This window comes from Heloderma suspectum, chromosome 2, assembly GCF_057233095.1.
Source record: "Heloderma suspectum isolate Gila_16-S chromosome 2, 16-S_ref, whole genome shotgun sequence".
NCBI classification, from domain to species: domain Eukaryota; kingdom Metazoa; phylum Chordata; class Lepidosauria; order Squamata; family Helodermatidae; genus Heloderma; species Heloderma suspectum.
This window is the reverse complement of record NC_139459.1, coordinates 287,894,257-287,912,067: the sequence shown is the minus strand read 5'-3', so window position 1 is coordinate 287,912,067 and position 17,811 is coordinate 287,894,257. Positions and strand designations below refer to the sequence as shown.

At 45.4% G+C, this 17,811-nt stretch overlaps 1 protein-coding gene across 4 annotated transcripts in view; it reads left to right on the top strand.

Moving 5' to 3' along the window:
- Positions 1–239: 239 nt before the first annotated feature.
- LOC146354789 (inter-alpha-trypsin inhibitor heavy chain H4-like) overlaps positions 240–17,811 on the top strand; it is a 65,221-nt gene continuing 47,649 nt past the window's right edge. For all 4 annotated transcript variants that reach the window (XR_014788504.1, XR_014788503.1, XM_084839783.1 and 1 more), the window contains exons 1-6: positions 240–324; positions 12,710–12,870; positions 13,794–13,898; positions 14,584–14,746; positions 14,848–14,958; positions 15,060–15,188. Coding sequence is in view for 2 of the 4 variants with exons in the window: in XM_084839783.1 (XP_084695909.1) it covers positions 14,708–14,746; positions 14,848–14,958; positions 15,060–15,188 (279 nt within the window). In the remaining 2 variants the exon portion in view is untranslated. The remainder of the gene's footprint in view (positions 325–12,709; positions 12,871–13,793; positions 13,899–14,583; positions 14,747–14,847; positions 14,959–15,059; positions 15,189–17,811) is intronic.

Here is a 17,811-nt window from a genome sequence, read left to right as displayed (position 1 = left end):
TCTGTGTATTGCAGGCCAAGCAATACGTAAAAGGCAGGTTGTTTCCAATGCCAATATGCAGCAAATTAAACATGATGGTCAACCTTTGGTCAAAAAGCCTGAGAAAGAACGGTGCTCTAGTCCAATGTGAACACATGTGATCTATTAGAGGCATTTCCCGAAAACCCCTACTCAGTTTTCCCGAGTCCTAGTTATTCATTAACCTCTTCCAATAAATTAGTTTTCCTCTGCGCTTCTGTAGTTTCCAAAATGGAAAGGCATTTTTTCCTTACATGGATGGGCTTTTTTTCACTGATAGCGCTAGCAGAACATGCTGCTTGTCAGGTATTTGCTACCACCTCCTTTTGATATCTCTACTTTTATGTTAGAAAATGGGGAAATTGCTATATACGTGTCTGCATTATCTGTCTGTATACCAGCTCAAACAGAGTTGATGCAGGAAAATGGCTGGGCTTGGGGATGGCAACAGTTGGACATCGGGGAAGCAATGTCCCGACAATGTATTCCCCTCTCAAGAAGGGACATGGCTTGGGCTTGAAAGGAAGGAGGAAAGGGACTCCACTGAAAGGCGTGATGTATTTCTGGAGCTTTGTCCCTGCCACCCAGTTCTCAACCAGAAGCTGGCATCTTATGTATGTGACAGATATATGATCTCTACCTTCTGCTTTACAAGGAAGAGCTCCAGAGTTGTGGGGGGGGGGGATGTATTCCCTCTGCTTTTGCCTGTCCCCAGCCAAGCTGGGCTTGGTAAAGCAGTTCCTCGATTGCAATGAAAGGTGAGCATCTTGGACTGATGGCTTTGTTGTAGAGTTCTCCACCACCTTGCCCTCTCATCCATCACAGAGTCAACACTGTTACCATAGGAAGTGCACATTATGGGCGAAGGTCTTCTTCAGAGCTGGTTTGGTCAGGACCATGGAAAGGTGGTGGTGGAAGTTGGGGTGGACAGTGAGGGTATGAGAGGGCCTTTGGAGGGAAACAGATGAATGGGGGCTTGAGTGTGTGTGAATGGGGAATCGAACAAAGTCTGCAAGCAAAAAAATATGTCAGTGAATTTTCACATCTTCTGTCCTTGTCTTGACTGGATTAAATGCACAACTCTAACGGACACAGTAGATATTGCATGCAGATGTGTGTGATGTTATCCCACTTCTCACAAAATGAAAAGCAGCTTTAGAGACAAGAGCCACATCTACATGGCACCAAATTCATTGTTCATTCCATCAGAGCTGCACAGTATTAGCGCTGCGAATTAACAACTGGGGCGGTAGATGGGAGGATTAATGCAGACTTCCCAAGCTGGAAACCATTGCTTGGCTGTCCTTGGGAACATGCTCAAACCCAGCATACCCCACATGCACACACACACACATTTCTGAGGCAGGCAGGCAGCAGGTGCTTCCAGAGATTGAGCAGGTTCTGAGTGCAGAGGCAGGGAGGAGGGTGAAGGACTAGCACGTAGGACTTGCTCATGAGTAGACATTCATAACAAACCCTGCATACACATTTCTGTGGCTGCGGTGGGCAGGCAAGCAGCCACTGCCTCCAGAGATTCAGCAGGCGCTGAGACGTGCTTCTGAATATGTGTTTATGAAAATAACCCACCCCGGCACCCACCCCTTCTAAACTTCGCAGCTTCAAATCCACAGGCACCCAGCGTTTCTCAGCTGTGTTCCTTTGTAGCTGAACATCTCCACTGTTGAGCTCAACTACTTAATGTGAGAGGCAGCGATGTGGAACTGAAAGCAATGAGTTACTTCCCAGTAGACATGCTTACCCCTCTGCTCTCCCCCTGCCCCCCACAACTTTCTCTTCTACCAATCAGCACGGCTTCTGCCAGCCTGTTCTTCATGCCTCTGTAACTGTGGCACTGCAAAGGAGGAATGGGGAGGGTTGAAAAGGCATCACATAGTGACGCCATCACTAACGACGCTTCGATGTCAATCTGAGGAAGGGACAGACAGCTCAACCCCCTGAAGTGAATCTGAAGCAAGTGAAAAAATTGCTGCAAATGGACTCTGAGAAAATCCGGATTTCTCCCTGAAAACCACAATTGGGCTGCCAAGCGGCGACTGCGTCATCTGTCGCAAAGAGCGCCCTTTCGAAGTGGCACTGGGGCAAATGGCTCATGTAGATGGGGCCATAGAAGACAGTGGGTAGCTGGTTAACCCTTTCCCACCTGTCCATCTTTGAGAATCAGAAGGGCTCCAGCCACAACTTTTCCTCCATGGGGACCAAACATATCTCCTTTTGCAAGTGTACATTTGGAACTCTGCAGGGGTGGGAGAAGGAAACCGGCTTAGTTTGGTTTATAGTATTCCTTTGAGAGAGATGGACATGATCCTAAGAAGGGAAATGTGGATGAAGAAGAGAACTCCATTTATGGTTAGAGCTCTGTTAGCTTCTTTCCTTTGAGCAGAGACAAAAAACTGCTGTTCAGTGTAATGGGGTTTGGAAATAAACTCTTGGGAGGTGGGGGCAAGACAAAATGGCTTGGCAAGGAAAGCACTAAATGCATATGCAGTTCTCACCTACATTTTCATTACCTTCTTTGGATTCCAGCATTTTGTTTGACTTAAGGAACGGTAGGAAGCTAATTTATTACCTTTTATCAGTCTTACCCATTTCAACTGTATTTACCATATGGAAGAATACAAGTCTGGAGGATGCTTCGGATAAGCGTTCTCAGGAGACACAAGGATGTTGATAATATAAATATTAAGCATTTCAGCACTACATGCTATACTGCAAATAAGTAAAAAATGCAGAACATGCCTACAGGCTTACATTCTAATCAATCATCATCTAGCAGTCCTCTTTGGTGTGTGTGGTAGAGGCATAACACATGTAGTATGAAGCTCAGGGTGGGCAACTAGAATTAGGTAGGGAGCAGAATGACACTGGAGGCCGGGGCCGCACCCCTGACATCATTCAGTCCCCATCCAAAGCAGTGGCTGGAGTTCCTCCAGGCAGTGCCTTGGTTGAGGCCTTGGCTTTGCTGCATGTAGGCTTTGCCCAGTTGGGAAAGGCCCAGGCACAGTGAAGCCACCTGTCCTGCTCTAGACAGTCTTGGCTGTTTGCAAGCATGTAGAGGGAGTGATGCAATAGAGTAGTCAAGCTGGCAAGCAAATGGTCAAGCACACAGGTTTCAGTCCAAGGAGGTTTTAAGCTAAGGCAGGAGTGGTCAAAATCCAGGCAGAGATCAGAATGTAGGCAGGCAGGCAGGCAGGCAGGCAGGCAGGCAGGCAGGCAGGCAACAAGGATCAGGCAACAGCAGGAATAGTCAAGATAACAAGCAAGATAACAACACAGTAAATCAGTCAGGTACATTTCATAGTCCAGAAGAAGCAGGGTCCAAACAGTCAGGAAACAGAACAACAGTCACAGGGCATGATTCAGGGGGCAAGAAACACAGCAGAGTCTGGCTGGACCAAGTTGTTCCAGCACTGGCTGGGTTTCTAGTGAAGGCTTTTAAGCCCAAAGCCAGCCAGACCCACCCAGAGCTCAGCTGCAGCAATCAGAGCTCCCTTTCCAGAGCGTACTCCTGAGGAGTCCCTTTCTCCTGAGGAGATGTTTTCTGGATGGGAGCACTCCTTCACACAGGAGCCCTGCTAGCCTGTTGCTTGAGGCAACAACATTCCTGGGGATCGGGGGTGGCTCAGCCTCTGCCTCAGAAGCAGAGTCCCTTTCTCCTGGCAGGGATAGCCCTGCAGCCACTTACCCTGAGGGTTCAGGCTCCTGTGAGTCTGGTGGCAGTCCCTGGTCTGGGTACCCTGGGCTTCTGTGGTCTCTAGCTTCTCCTCTGAGGAGGACTCCTCCAATAGGGGCATGACACCACCCCAGATGAGGCACCAGATGGAGGAGCATGAGGCATCACTGGTTGGAGATCATGGTGGGGATTCCTCTCCCTGCCAGCCTTTGGGGAAGGGGAGTAGCCTCAGCTGAGGCCCTGTGAGCTGGATGGGCAGCCTGGCACCACAGATTTGGCCCAAGTGCTGGAGGTTCCCCACTCTTGAGGAGAACAAAGGGCCATAGGAGGAAATGCACTTGCCAGAGACATTTGGAGAGGGAGTCCCTGTATAGGCGTTTCTGTGCTAATGCATAGAAAGCCTCCAGGCCAAGGTGGGGAAGATGGAATGCTAGATGTTAAAGAAGAACCTAGATATAGGGGACAAAGTGGAGGCCTGTGGAATGGAGAGGATCAGTGAGATATGGCTTTCTCTGAATGCAAAGCCCATAGGAAGGGCAGGGAAGAGTGTGCCGGGGTGGCGTCACTCTGTACATCAGAGAGGGCATAGTGTTAAACTAGAAAACACAAAAGAGGAAGACTCCTCCACACAATCACTGTGGGTGACAATGCCAATCGCCAGAAGTAATTTAGTACTGGAGACATGCTGCTGCCACCTTGACCAAAATGCTCAGGTTGATCTTGAGATGCAGACTGGGATCAGTGAAGCATCCAAAGAAGAAAGCCTTGTACTCATGTGTGGCTTCAACTACCCTCACATAGACTAGAAAAATGCACATTCCGGTTATGACTGTGCACTAGAATAGTTGGTCATGGGACTGATCAGAGGGAAGGCAACCCTGGACTTAATCCTAAGTGGCAACCAGGACCCAGTGCACGATGTAAGCGTTGAACTGATTGGAAACAGTGATCACAGCGCTATCAAACTGAATTTATATGTAAGTGGAGAATTGCCTAGAAATCCACAATAAACGACCAGCAACTGCACATCCAGTTTATAATGTTGAAAGGACAAATTCTGTAAACCAATAGATCTGTTTGTTTAATTGATTTTAAAATGTATAAACTGGATGCATGGTTGCTGTGGTTTGAAATGACATGTCGTACGCATCACCTATGTATTGGTTTGCCAAGAAAGTCCAAAGAAGTCACATTTTACTTCAAAAGAAGAAACTTCTCTAAAATGAGGAGACTGGTAAAAAAGAAGTTGAAAGAGAAAGTCAAGAGGGTCAAATCTTCCCAGAGCACTTGGGGGTTGCTCAAAACTACAATAACAAGTTCTCAGGTAGAATGTATACCACAGGTCCACTAAAGCAGCAAGGAAAGGTAGCACCAGGTCCACGATGTCACCAGCATGGTGAATGAGCAGCGTTAAGGAAGCGATTAGAGAAAAGAAGGCTTCTTTCAGAAAATGGACATGGTGCCCCAATGAGAACAAAATGGAACACAAACTTAGACAAAAGAAATGCAAGCAGACAACGTGATGCAAAACAGGACTTTGAGGCGCATAACTTTAAGACCAGCAATACAAAATTATTTAAATGCATCAGAAGCAAGAAACCAGCTATCGAAGTGATGGGATCACTGAATAAGAAGGAATTTAAAGGAGTACTAAAGGAGGATAAGGAGATTCCAGAGAAACTGCCTGAAAGCCTTGCATCTGTTTTCACTGCAGAGGATGTAGGGCAGATAGCCATGCCTGAACTGACATTTCAAGAAGTGAGCTTGAGAAACTAAGGCAAACGGTGGTGACGAGAGACAGAGTTCTAGACCTTATTGACAGACTGAAAACAAACACATCACTGGGTCCAGCTGGGTTCTATCTGAGCATTGTAATAGAACGGAAATGTGAAATTGCTGATCTTCTAACAAAAATATGTAACGTGTCCCTAAGATCTGTGCCAGAGGACTGGGAAGTATCCAGGGGGATCCAGGAAATCACTGTTCTGGTCACTTCATATAAAAAATAAAATACTGTAGAGCTAGAAAATGTGCAGAAAAGAGCAACCAAAATGTTCAAGGGGTGGAGAAACTCTCCTATCAGGAAAGGTTATGTTGTGTGCCTTTAGCTTAAAATAAAGATGAGCATGGGGGAGGGATAGACATGATGGAGGCGTATAAACTGTGGGTAAAGATGTATTTTTCACTCTGTCTCATAATACTAGAACTTGGGATCATCCAGTGAAGCTAAATGATGGGAGATTTACAACAGACAAAAGGATTATTTCTTCACAGTGCATAGCTTAACTGGGGGCTTTTTTTGTTCTTCACAAGATGTAGTGATGACCATACCAGATTGGATGGCTTTAAAGGGGGATTAGACAAATTTGTGGAGGATGAGGTTATCAGTGGCTACTGGCTACTTGTCTTGATGGATATACATACATATACATACATGAATATATATATATATATATATATATATATATATATATATACACATACACATACACACACACACATTGTTGTTTATCTGTTCATTCTCTCTCGACTCTTCATGACTTCATGGACCAGCCCACGCCAGAGCTTCCTGTCAGCCGTCGCCACCCTCAGCTCCCCCAGGTAGAGTCCGTCACCTCCAGAATATCATCCATCCATCTTGCCCTTGGTCGGCCCCTCTTCCTTTTGCCTTCCACTTTCCCTAGCATCAGCGTCTTCTCCAAGGTATCCTGTCTTCTCATTATGTGGCCAAAGTACTTCAGTGTTGCCTTTAAGATCATTCCCTCAAGTGAGCAGTCTGGCTTTATTTCCTGGAGTAAGGACTGGTTTGATCTTCTTGCAGTCCAAGGCACTCCAAGTCCAAGTTCTTGCAGTCCAAGAATTTTCCTCCAGCACCACAGTTCAAAAGCATCTATCTTCCTTCGCTCAGCCTTCCTTATGGTTCAGCTCTCGCAGCCATAGGTTACTATGGGGAATACCATTGCTTTAACTATGCGGACCTTTGTTGTCAGTGTGATGTCTCTGCACTTAACTATTTTATCAAGATTGCTCTCCTCCCAAGAAGTAAACGTCTTCTGATTTCCTGGCTGCAGTCGGCATCTGCAGTAAACTTTGCACCTAGAAATACAAAGTCTGTCACTGCCTCCACGTTTTCTCTCTCTATTTGCCAGTTATCAATCAAGCTGGTTGTCATAATCTTGGTTTTTTTGAGGTTTAACTGCAACCCAGCTTTTGCACTTTCTTCTTTCACCTTCATCAGAAGGTTCCTCAGCTCCTCCTCGCTTTCAGCCATCAAAGTGGTATCATCTGCATATCAGAGATTGTTAATGTTTCTTCCAGCGATTTTAGCTCCAGCCTTGGCTTCATCAAGCCCAGCACGTCGCATGATGTGTTCTGCGTACAGGTTGAATAGGTAGGGTGAGAGTATACAACCCTGCCGTACTCCTTTCCCAATCTAAAACCAGTCCGTTGTTCCGTGGTCTGTTCTTACCGTTGCTACTTGGTCGTTATACAGATTCCTCAGGAGGCAGACAAGATGACTTGGTATCCCCATACCACCAAGAACTTGCCACAATTTGTTATGATCCTCACAGTCAAAGGCTTTAGAATAGTCAATAAAACAGAAAGAGAGGTTTTTCTGAAACTCCCTGGCTTTCTCCATTATCCAGCGGATATTGGCAATTTGGTCTCTAGTTCCTCTGCCTTTTCGAAACCCAGCTTGTACGTCTGGCAATTCTCGTTCCATGAATTGCTGGAGTCTACCTTGCAAGATCTTGAGCATTACCTTACTGGCATGTGAAATCAGTGCCACTGTTCGATAGTTTGAACATTCTGTGGTGCGTCCCTTTTTTGGTATGGGGATATAAGTTGATTTTTTCCAATCTGATGGCCATTCTTGTGTTTTCCAAATTTGCTGGCATATGGCATGCATCACCTTGACAGCATCATCTTGCAAGATTTTAACAGTTCAGCTGTGATACTGTTGTCTCCTGCTGCCTTGTTATCAGCAACGCTTCTTAAGACCCATTCAACTTCACTCTTCAGGATGTCTGGCTCTAACTCACTGCCCATACCGACAGATCTATCCCCGATATTATTATCCTTCATATACAGATCTTCCATATATTCTTGCCACCTTTTGTTGCTCTCTTCTGCTTCTGTTAGGTCCTCGCCAGCTTTGTTTTTGATCATACCCATTTTTGCCTGGAATTTATCTTCATTGTTTCTAATTTTCTGGAAGAGGTCTCTTGTCCTTCCTATTCTATTATTTTCTTCTGCTTCCACGCATCGCTTGTTTAAAAATAGTTCCTTATCTCTTCTGGCTAACCTCTGGAATTTTGCATTTAATTGGGCATATCTCCCCCTATCACTGTTGCCTTTTGCTTTCCTTCTTTCTTGGGCTGCTTCCAGTGTCTCAGCAGACAGCCATCTTGCCTTCTTGGTTTTCTTTTTCTTTGGGACGTTTTTTGTTGCTGCCTCCTGAACAATGTTGCGAATTATTGTCCATAGTTCTTCCAGGACCCTATCTACTAAATCTAGTCCCTTAAATCTATTCTTCACCTCCACTGCATGTTCATTAGGAATATTCGTGAGCTCATATCTAACTGATCTGTGGGTCTTCCCTATTCTCTTTAGTCTGATACTAAATTTGCGCAATAAGAAATTAGTGATCTGAACTAGGGGTGAGTGGATTGCTTACCCAGTTCTGGTCCGTGGCATCCGCTGTGGGGGAAGGCGATCTGTCCTTCCCCCCCCCCCCGAATCCTCCCCAGCCGCAGCCGGACTTCCGGCCGCTGCTGCCACACTGCGGACACAAATGGTGGCTGCTACGCCAGCTGCCATTTGCATCCATGCCTTAGGCCGTGATAGGCTATGTAAGTATTTATGTAGCCTATCGCGGCAAAGAGCAGGGGCGCAAATGGCGCCCATTATGCCATTTGCGCCCCTGCTCTTTGCTGTGATAGGCTACGTAAGTATTTACATAGCCTATCATGGCCTAAGGCATGGACGCAAATGGTGGCCACTATGACGGCCGCCATTTGCAGCCGTAGCAGCCCGGCAGCGGCTGGAAGATGACCAGGAGCTGCCGCCGCCGGAGCCGCCGCCGCCGCATCCGCTGCTGCTGCTAGGTAGGTCCGTTCCGGAGGGGATTTCGGGTGGTGGGGGGGATAGTCTGTTCCGCCACGGACTCCGGGGTGCCAGATTCTAAAGAATCTGGCCTCACTGGAGTCCGTAGCAGAATTCTCCAACATCCCTAATCTGAACTACAATCAGCTCCAGGTCTTGTTTTTACCGACTGTGTTGCACAAGGGGCAGTTCGGCTTCCTTTGGAGGCAGTCAATTTCCCCAAGAAAATGAGTCACGCTCAGGCTTGGTCCAACACAGTTTTATTGTTTGCAAACAGTCCAGCAAGGGGCTAATGCTGAAAACAAAGCTGGCCCCGGGCAACGTCTGAGGCAGTGCATTTATAAGCTATACAGACAAAGCCCCTTCCTCAGATTGGCTAATGGACTTCATGGTATATTGCTTCTCTTATGTACAAATTAGAGATGTCAGATAATTCCACCACGGATTCCAGTGAGTCTGGATTCTTTAGAATCCAGCCCACCAGAATCCGTGGCGGAATGGCCTCCTGCCCCCTGCCATCCCGCAGAATCCCCCCGGGACGGAACTTACCTGGGGCGAATGCGGCGGTGGCAGCTCCGGCTGGTCTCCTGGCTGGCTGTGGCTGGGCTGCTGCGGCCGCCATTTGCGGCCTTGCAGCCGTGATAGGCTACATATTATGTAGCCTATCACGGCAAAGAGCAGGCATGCAAATGGTGGCCGCTACGCCATTTGCATCCCTGCTCTTTGCCGTGATAGGCTACGTAAATACTTACGTAGCCTATCAAGGCTGCTTGCAAGGATGCAAATGGCGGCCAGTATGACGGCCGCCATTTGTGGCCGCAGCAGCCCAGCCATGGCTGGAACTTTGGCTGTGGCCGGCCCTGGCCGGCGGCTCCGCAGAGCCAGCCAGGGAGGATTCCGGGGGAGGGACGGAGCACCTCCCCCCACGGCAGATGCCCTGGTGCAGAGCGAGGTAAGGGATTCGTAAATCCCTAGTACAAATAAGGCAATAGGTGACTCACTCAAAACTTTGCCCCTTCCCCTTAGCAACCGAGTCTAAGAATGTACTAGAATAAGTAAAAGCAGTTCTTTGTTGACCAAGGGTCTAAGAATATGCTAGGATAAACAAACGCGATTCTTGCTGGCCAAATGTCTAAGAATGTGCTAGCAAAGCAATCCTTGCTGACCAACTCAGTTGATGTATTAATTCCCAGCTCAGCTAATGCATCAACTGTATAGATGTCCGCCACCTTTGGCTATAAAGGATGTAGTCAATCTGATTTCGGTGTCGACTAGGGATGGACGAAAGTCCCTTACCTGGTCCCGCAGCTTGCTTCGTGGTGGTGGGGAGGCGCCCCGTCCCTCTGGCAGCGAATCCTCCTTGCCGGCCGGGACGCAAATGGCAGCGGCCGTAGCCGCCACCGTTTGCGTACCTGCAGTCAGCCGTGATAGGCTACTTACTCCTTACATAGCCTATCACGGCTGACTTTGGGGAGGGGGGAAAAAAGTGCGTATGCAAATGGCGGCGCCCATGGGCGCCGCCATTTGCATTCTTTATTTGGGCACGTGTAGTCTACATAAACATTTACGCAGACTACGGCTAAAATAGGGGCAACGCTATTTGCGCTGCCCTTATTTTCGCCGTAGTCTACGTAAATGTTTACATAGACTACACGTGCCCAAATAAGGAACACAAATGGTGGCGTCCATGTGTGCCGCCATTTGCGTACGTGCTTTTTCTTTTTTTCCCCAAAGTCAGCCGTGATAGGCTACGCAAGGATTTACGTAGCCTATCACGGTGTTTTAAGTTTAAGTTAAGCCATGATAGGCTACGTAAATCTTTACGTAGCCTATCACGTTTGCTTGAGTTTTTTTGTTTTTTTTACTTGGAAATGGCGGTGGCGGCAGCTGGTCGGAAGACTGGCTGCCGCCGCCGCCGAACCGCCAAACCGCCGCCAAACAGCCACCGGGAGCCGCCAGCACCAGGGACATTCGGGAAAGGTAAGTCCCATCCCGGGGGGGCAGGGGGGGGCGGACCGTTTCTCCATTAATTTCGGGGGGCCGAATGCATTGGCATTCAGCCTCCCGGAGATTCGTGGAGAAATTCTCCCCCATCCCTAGTGTCGACCATCTGGTGAAGTCCATGTATAAAGTTGTCTTTTAGGTTGTTGGAAGACAGTGTTTGTTATGCACAGTGAGTTGTCTTGGAAAAATTCTGTCAGCCTATGTCCCACTTCATTTTGTTCTCCCAGACCATGCTTGCCTGTAATTCCAGGTGTCATTTGACTACCCACCTTAGCATTCCAGTCTCCTGTAATGAAAATAACATCTCTTTCTGGCGTATTATCCAGTAGGTGCTGCAGATCCTCATAGAACTGATCTACTTCTGCTTCTTCAGAAGCTGTGGTTGGGGTGTATATTTGGATCACTGTGATGTTAAATGGCTTGCCCTGAATTTGAATTGAGATCATTCTATCATTTTTTGGATTATATCCGAGCACTGCTTTAACCACTTTATTATTAATTATGAAGGCTTTATTATTAATTATGAAGAATATATATATATATATATATATATATCCCCCAGTATCAGAGATTGTATGCCTCTCAATACCAGCTTCCGGGATTGCTATTGCTTTCTTGTCCTGCTTCTGGGCTTCTCATAGACACCGCGTTGGCCCCTGTGGAAAAACAATGCTGGACTAGATAGGCCTTGGTCTGATCCAACAGATAAATGGTATGCTCTCCCAAACTGGCTATCCACATTTAAGGTGCAATCCTATGCATGTTTACACAGGAAGAAGTCTTACAACTCCCAGCATTCCCCAGCCAGCCATGCTGGCTGGGGAATTCTGGGAGTTTTAGGACTTTTTTCTGTTGAAACATGCAAAGCATTATGCCCTTAATAAATGTGGATGCACCTCATAAAAGCACCACATGAGGTTTTAGCTGTGCACAATACCTTTCTTAAGATAAGTATCTCTCTATTGAACCTTGGCAGTTTTAAAATGTGGCCAGATTATGGGTTCTAAAATTATTACTTTAATTTGTGACCAATGAACATTCTCAAAGTTGTCCAGATTTGCAAAAACATCTGTACAAAAAAGGGGGACCATTTCACTGAATTTATCTAGGGAGAGGAGAAACTGTCCAACCATTTCTCAAAGGTGGGGCTCATCATTAGCAGTAGCACTAGCACAGCTTCTTTCTTTTTTCCCGAAGGTTTGATTTATTTTTAGTTTTTTGCTGCTGCTGAAAGAAGGACCAACAGCAACTGTGTTGACAGCCTGGCTGCCATTTTGTATCCTCCACAATGTTCCAGACCTCATTCTTATTCCAGACCATTGTAGCAGGGAAATGGCCACTCTCATTATAAATAAATAAATAAATGGTGGAGAATATCTGCAGAAAATTCTGCAAAGTGGAATTCTTTTTCTGGGGGTAGTGAGGAAAGAAAAATCTCTGACATTTTCTTAGAAAAAACATATTTTGACAAAGTTGCACTCAGCTCTATTTCATGCATATCGAAATGGATTGTTCAGGCTTATTGTTATTGGGGCAGTAACAGTGACAAGTAGCGCCAGGCATTATGCACATGTTCAGAAACTCTTGAAGTGGAAAGGAAATATCACAGCTCTTGAAGTGAGAAATATACTACAGAAATCATGGACCAACACAAAAATTCCTTATTCACCTCCAAACAAATATATACCTTATTTATCTCCAACCACTACATTATTCCTTTTTTTAGTTCTAAAATAATAATTTGGCTTTTTCATTAGATCCAGCTGCCATATTGATCATAGGGAGATGGTTGGTGATTGTTAGAGAAATCTCTTAATCGCTGACTATGCAACATCACATCTCTATATGCCAGGAATTGAATTCATAGAAGCCCTTTCTCCTCTTTCCCAGAATGCCATTGAAATCTACAGCCTGCATGTGGACTGCAAGGTCACATCACGGTTTGCCCACACGGTCATCACCAGCAGAGTCGTCAACAGAGCAAATGAATCCAAGGAGGCCCTTTTTGAAGTAGAATTACCCAAGACAGCCTTCATCACAAACTTCAGCATGTAAGCTCATCTCTTAGGGTGTCCCTGAGTCTGTTCTGGGTAATATGAACAAGGCCATGTCCTTCTGATGATCCTCTGAGAGGAATTTACAGGCTGGTGAGTGAAGACGACTTCGCATAAGCTGTCCCTCAAATCTTACAGGACTCATCTTACAGGAAAGGAGTGGATATATTTGTCTGCTATAAAGCATTAAAAAAAAAAAAAACATTTTGCAGAAGTCTTCCAGAACGCTGTGTGCTGCTTGAAACTTTTGTGCCATAATAATTCCTTCCAAGTTATAGTTAAGACCTGAAGGAGCAGACAAGACAGCACTAAAGGAGCAGACAAGACAGCACTAAGAAAACAAAGGATTTAGATTTCTTTTCCTTCTTTGTGGATCCTTAGAGCCAGATCTCACTGACCCGGTTTGCATGGAACAAATCCAGAACTGACCCCGATCTCTTTGTGGATCAAATCCAGATCTGACCCAGATCTCTTTGTGGATCCTTACAGCCAGATCTCACTGACCCGGTTTGCATGGCACATAAGGGTTGCATGCTGCCACCACTTTGAATATGCAACCTCCGCTCGGCTCAGTTCGATCCGTGACATGTAAACCCGTCCACTATGGATTATCATGGGTTAACCATTAGTTGTTAGGTTATCTGTGGGGTTTTTTTACCCATGATTAACCTGTAATGTCCACATGTCACAGAGCAATCTCTGATCAGGCCAATTGGAGGTTACATATTCAAAATGGCAGCGGTGGCACACACTGGGCACATGCCATAGCAAATCCTGGGCTAATTAACCCACAATTTGCCCCTATTTTGTCCAAATGGACCCACTATGTTCTCCTCCCTCTCTTTATAGTCTACAGTTGCCCCCCTCCACACACACACACACACAGTCCTCACATTATCCAAAATATTTATTTTTTAAAGGACCATAGATGGAGAAACATTCCCTGGAATAGTCAAGGAGAAGAAATCTGCAGAAGCTCAGTTTGCTGCTGCTGTTTCATGAGGGCAAAGTGCTGGATTGGTCAAGTAAGCAACAGAACTGATGAACTGAATCGTAATCTCTGTTTTCTCATTTCTTGGCTGTGTCACCATCTGTAGCAGGAGTGCACTCCCTGCGGTCTGGCAGGTTGTGCGCTCCTTAAGCATGGCCTTAATTGTGTGCCCCCAGGGTGCCCTGGACACCCACCCACCCTGGCCAAATCCTGCCTCCTGAGAGAAGGCACCTCCCTCCCTCCCCTGGAGATCCTGATAATAGAATCATGGAATAGTAGGCTGGAAGGGGCCTACAACCCCCTTCGAGTCCAACCCCCTGCTCAGTGCAGGAATCCGAGTCAGATTACTCTTTTCCTACTGCTGCTATGGTGGTCTCATTGCAAATCTGTGCAAACCAGCAGCATGTGTGTGCACACTAGTTCTGCATTAGTACTGAATGTGGTATGTTTCCTTGATATTTAAATAAGAAATTTTTTAAAAAGAATAACCCGTAAGGGGGTCAAACCACACTGATTGTGATGGTGAAGATCATCATACAAAGCCTTTGTGCAGCCATGGGACAATTCTCTGCCTTGTAGAAAGCACGGGGCTGGCTTCCTGTTTAGTTTAATCAGGATGGCGGAAATTAGTCAGTTTCAAAGATGGGTGCAACCCCTATGAAGCAACAGCATTCAGAGCTGATGTGGAGGTGTCGCCTCAATTCTTTTCTTGGTTCCAGATCAACTGGAAGAAGACTGGAGCAGTTTCATGTTACAGTCAACGTAGCAGCTGCTGCTAAAGTGACCTTTGAGCTGATCTATGAGGAGTTACTGAAGCGCAAGCTGGGGAACTATGAACTGCTGATGAAGGTCAAGCCCAAACAGCTGGTCAAGCACTTCCAGGTAAGTTCTTGGAAGAGGATTTTGTCCGAAGTGTCACCGCCTCCTGGCATCACATTAGAGCTAGAAGATATGAACATGCTTTTTCTTTTAATGTTCTTCAGATTGATACCCACATCTTTGAACCGCAAGGTATAAGTTTCTTGGAAACTGAAAGCACCTTCATCACCAATGAGCTGAACAATGCCATCACAAAGGTGCAGGATGAGACCAAGGTAAAATACATGGAGCAAAAGTTCTAATGCCCTTGAAAAAAACAAAGCACTTGTCTTCCTGTGATTGCTTGCATGTTTTCATTTGTGCCTCTAATTTTCAGGCTCACATTTCCTTTAAACCAACCATATCTCAACAAAGAAAAAGCCCTAACCTGGAAGAAACTCTGCTAGATGGAGATTTTCTCATACGTTATGATGTTAAAAGGAGTGTCAGTGCAGGTGATATACAGGTAAAAGATGAGCCAGTATTCAGATTCACAGATACCATTAAAAAGTTTTATTCATACTGAACAAAAAGTTGAAAGAGTCTGTTTGAAGATTTGTTAGATTGGTCCCAGCAGCAACCCCTCAATGAAAGGAACTTCATCTCTGTTTAGCACCTCCCTGTCAATTCTGCCCCCTCAGTCAGAGCTCACCCCATGCCCACAATTGGCCACTTCTGACTGCCTCCAAGACATACAACTGTCAGCCTGCTAGCAATCCACTCACAAGTCTCTCATAACCCGTTGGTGAGTCTGGACTGTGCATTTAGATTAAAAGAAGTAAAAATAGTCTATGAATTCAGCACACCAAAAGGTCTGGCCCTCCACTGTTTGTTCAAGTTACTCTTGCACTATACTGAATGATGGCCTCATTCCTGAGATTTCCAAATGCCCATACATTTTCAAGTTTTCTAGCCATGAGAGATGACACAAGCTTGACTTTGACACATGTTAACTAGTTACCAACTGTTTAAAAAATCATGTTCTTTATGGGAACTGATGATGACATCATTATGTAATTTCAGTGTAGACACCTGTGGAGGCATACAAGCCATTCTAAACTCATGTTATATATTTTTCTATTAACATAAATAGCATAGTTACCTTTGGGGATGCAAGTCACTGTTTAATACACTGAATTACAGCAAAAGCAAATGAGAAAAGCGACAAGGAATCTGCCCAGAGGAACTGATTATTCATTTGTTTCTTTATAGTATGTTTATAGCATATTTATAGCATGTTTATAGCATGTTCTTCATAGAATAGTAGGGTTGGAAGGGGCCTATAAGACTATTGGGTCCAACCCCCTGCTCAAGGCAGGAATCTAAGTCAAAGCATCCCTAACAGATGGCTGTCCAGCTTCATCTTGAATGCCTCCAGCGTGGGAGAGCCCACCACCCACCTAGGTAATTGGTTCCATTGTCATATTGCTCTAACAGTCAGGACGTTTTTCCTGATGTTCAGCCAGAATCTGGCTTCCTGTAACTTCAGCCCATTATTCCGTGTCTTGCACTCTGGGATGATGGAGAAGAGATCCTGGCCTTCCTCTCTGTGGCAACCTTTCAAGTACTTGAAGAGCGCTATCATATCTCCCCTCAGTCTTCTCTTCTCCAGGCTAAACATGCCCAGTTCTTTCAGTCTCTCCTATAGGGCTTCGTTTCCAGTCCCCTGATCATCTTCGTTGCCCTCCAGGGTGGTATACAGCAAAAACCAAAGAGCAGCACCCAACACCGCTGCTCTGCTTACACTATTGATGTAGTGCTAGTGTAAGCGACCTCTAGTGGCATGCCAATAGTGTAAGCTGGCATTTAACCCCAAGAACTATACTCCTGGGTGATATTAAAGATCAGATCCCTAGAGATTTCATGGTGATGATGTGTTAATATCTGAAAGGATTCTCTCACCAACAGCTTGGCAAACAGCATATATATAATCTCTGATACAGTGGGAAAAGATCTGAACTATTGTGGTGCTAAATAAAATAACATCTTATAAGTTGCTACGGGAGGGAAGAGTGAACTCCCTCTAGACTTTCACAAAAAAATGGATACCTTTTATGGATTATTGGAATAGACTTAGGACAAGTGACTTAGCAACCTTAGATATGCTATATGGATGTTAAGTTGAAGTATTATAATTGGTTTGAATTATTGCATTGGCAAACTATATATATATATATATATACACACACACAAACACACACACACACACACATATACACACACACACACACACATATACATGCACACACACACACACACATAGTGCAAGCTGGCATGATGGGTTTCCCCAGAAAATCTCCCGTACTGGCTTACACTATTGACATACCACTAGAGGTCATTTAGCGCTACATCAATTGCATACTTGGAATGGCAGTGTTGGATACTGCCCACAATACTATAAACACAATACCATGAAAATAACAGATAAAACATTAAAACAAACTGAAACTTACTCAGTTAAATCTGTAAAATCTGTCAAAATGATTGGGCAAATAAATATATCTTTGCCTGGTTCCTAAATGAGAGCAGAATTGGGGCCAGACCAAATACCTTTTGAAGTTGGATTGCGGGGAGTGGGGGTGTCATTCCCAACCTGAAATGCCTCTTCGTTATTGTACCTCTGATGGAAGGAGTCCATGGAGAAGGGCTGTAGCAGATGATCTTAAAGAACTGGTAGCTATCAATGGGAGTAGGTGCTCCTTCAGATATTTGGGTCCCAAATGGTTTAGGACTTTAAAAATAAGAACTGTCACCATGGATTGTGTGAATTGGATTCTAGTCTGGCAGCCTCTTAAACCTGGAGTCACATGTGCATAAATCTTGTAGTACACACCCCAGAAACAGCATGGAAAAATCATTTCAGGTTGATGTCCTAGGTACATTTACCTGGAAGTATATCCCATTGAATTCAATGGGGCTTTCATCTCAATAGACCTGTATAGGATTGCACTGTTAAAATCCTAAACTAGCTGACCGCAGAAGCAGCACAAGTCTGCGTGCACATTTATGAGCACATGGATGCATAAAGCGCCTTGTGCAGAGGCTTTCACATAGGGAAGGATGTGGAGCGATCATAGCCCCCACAGAAG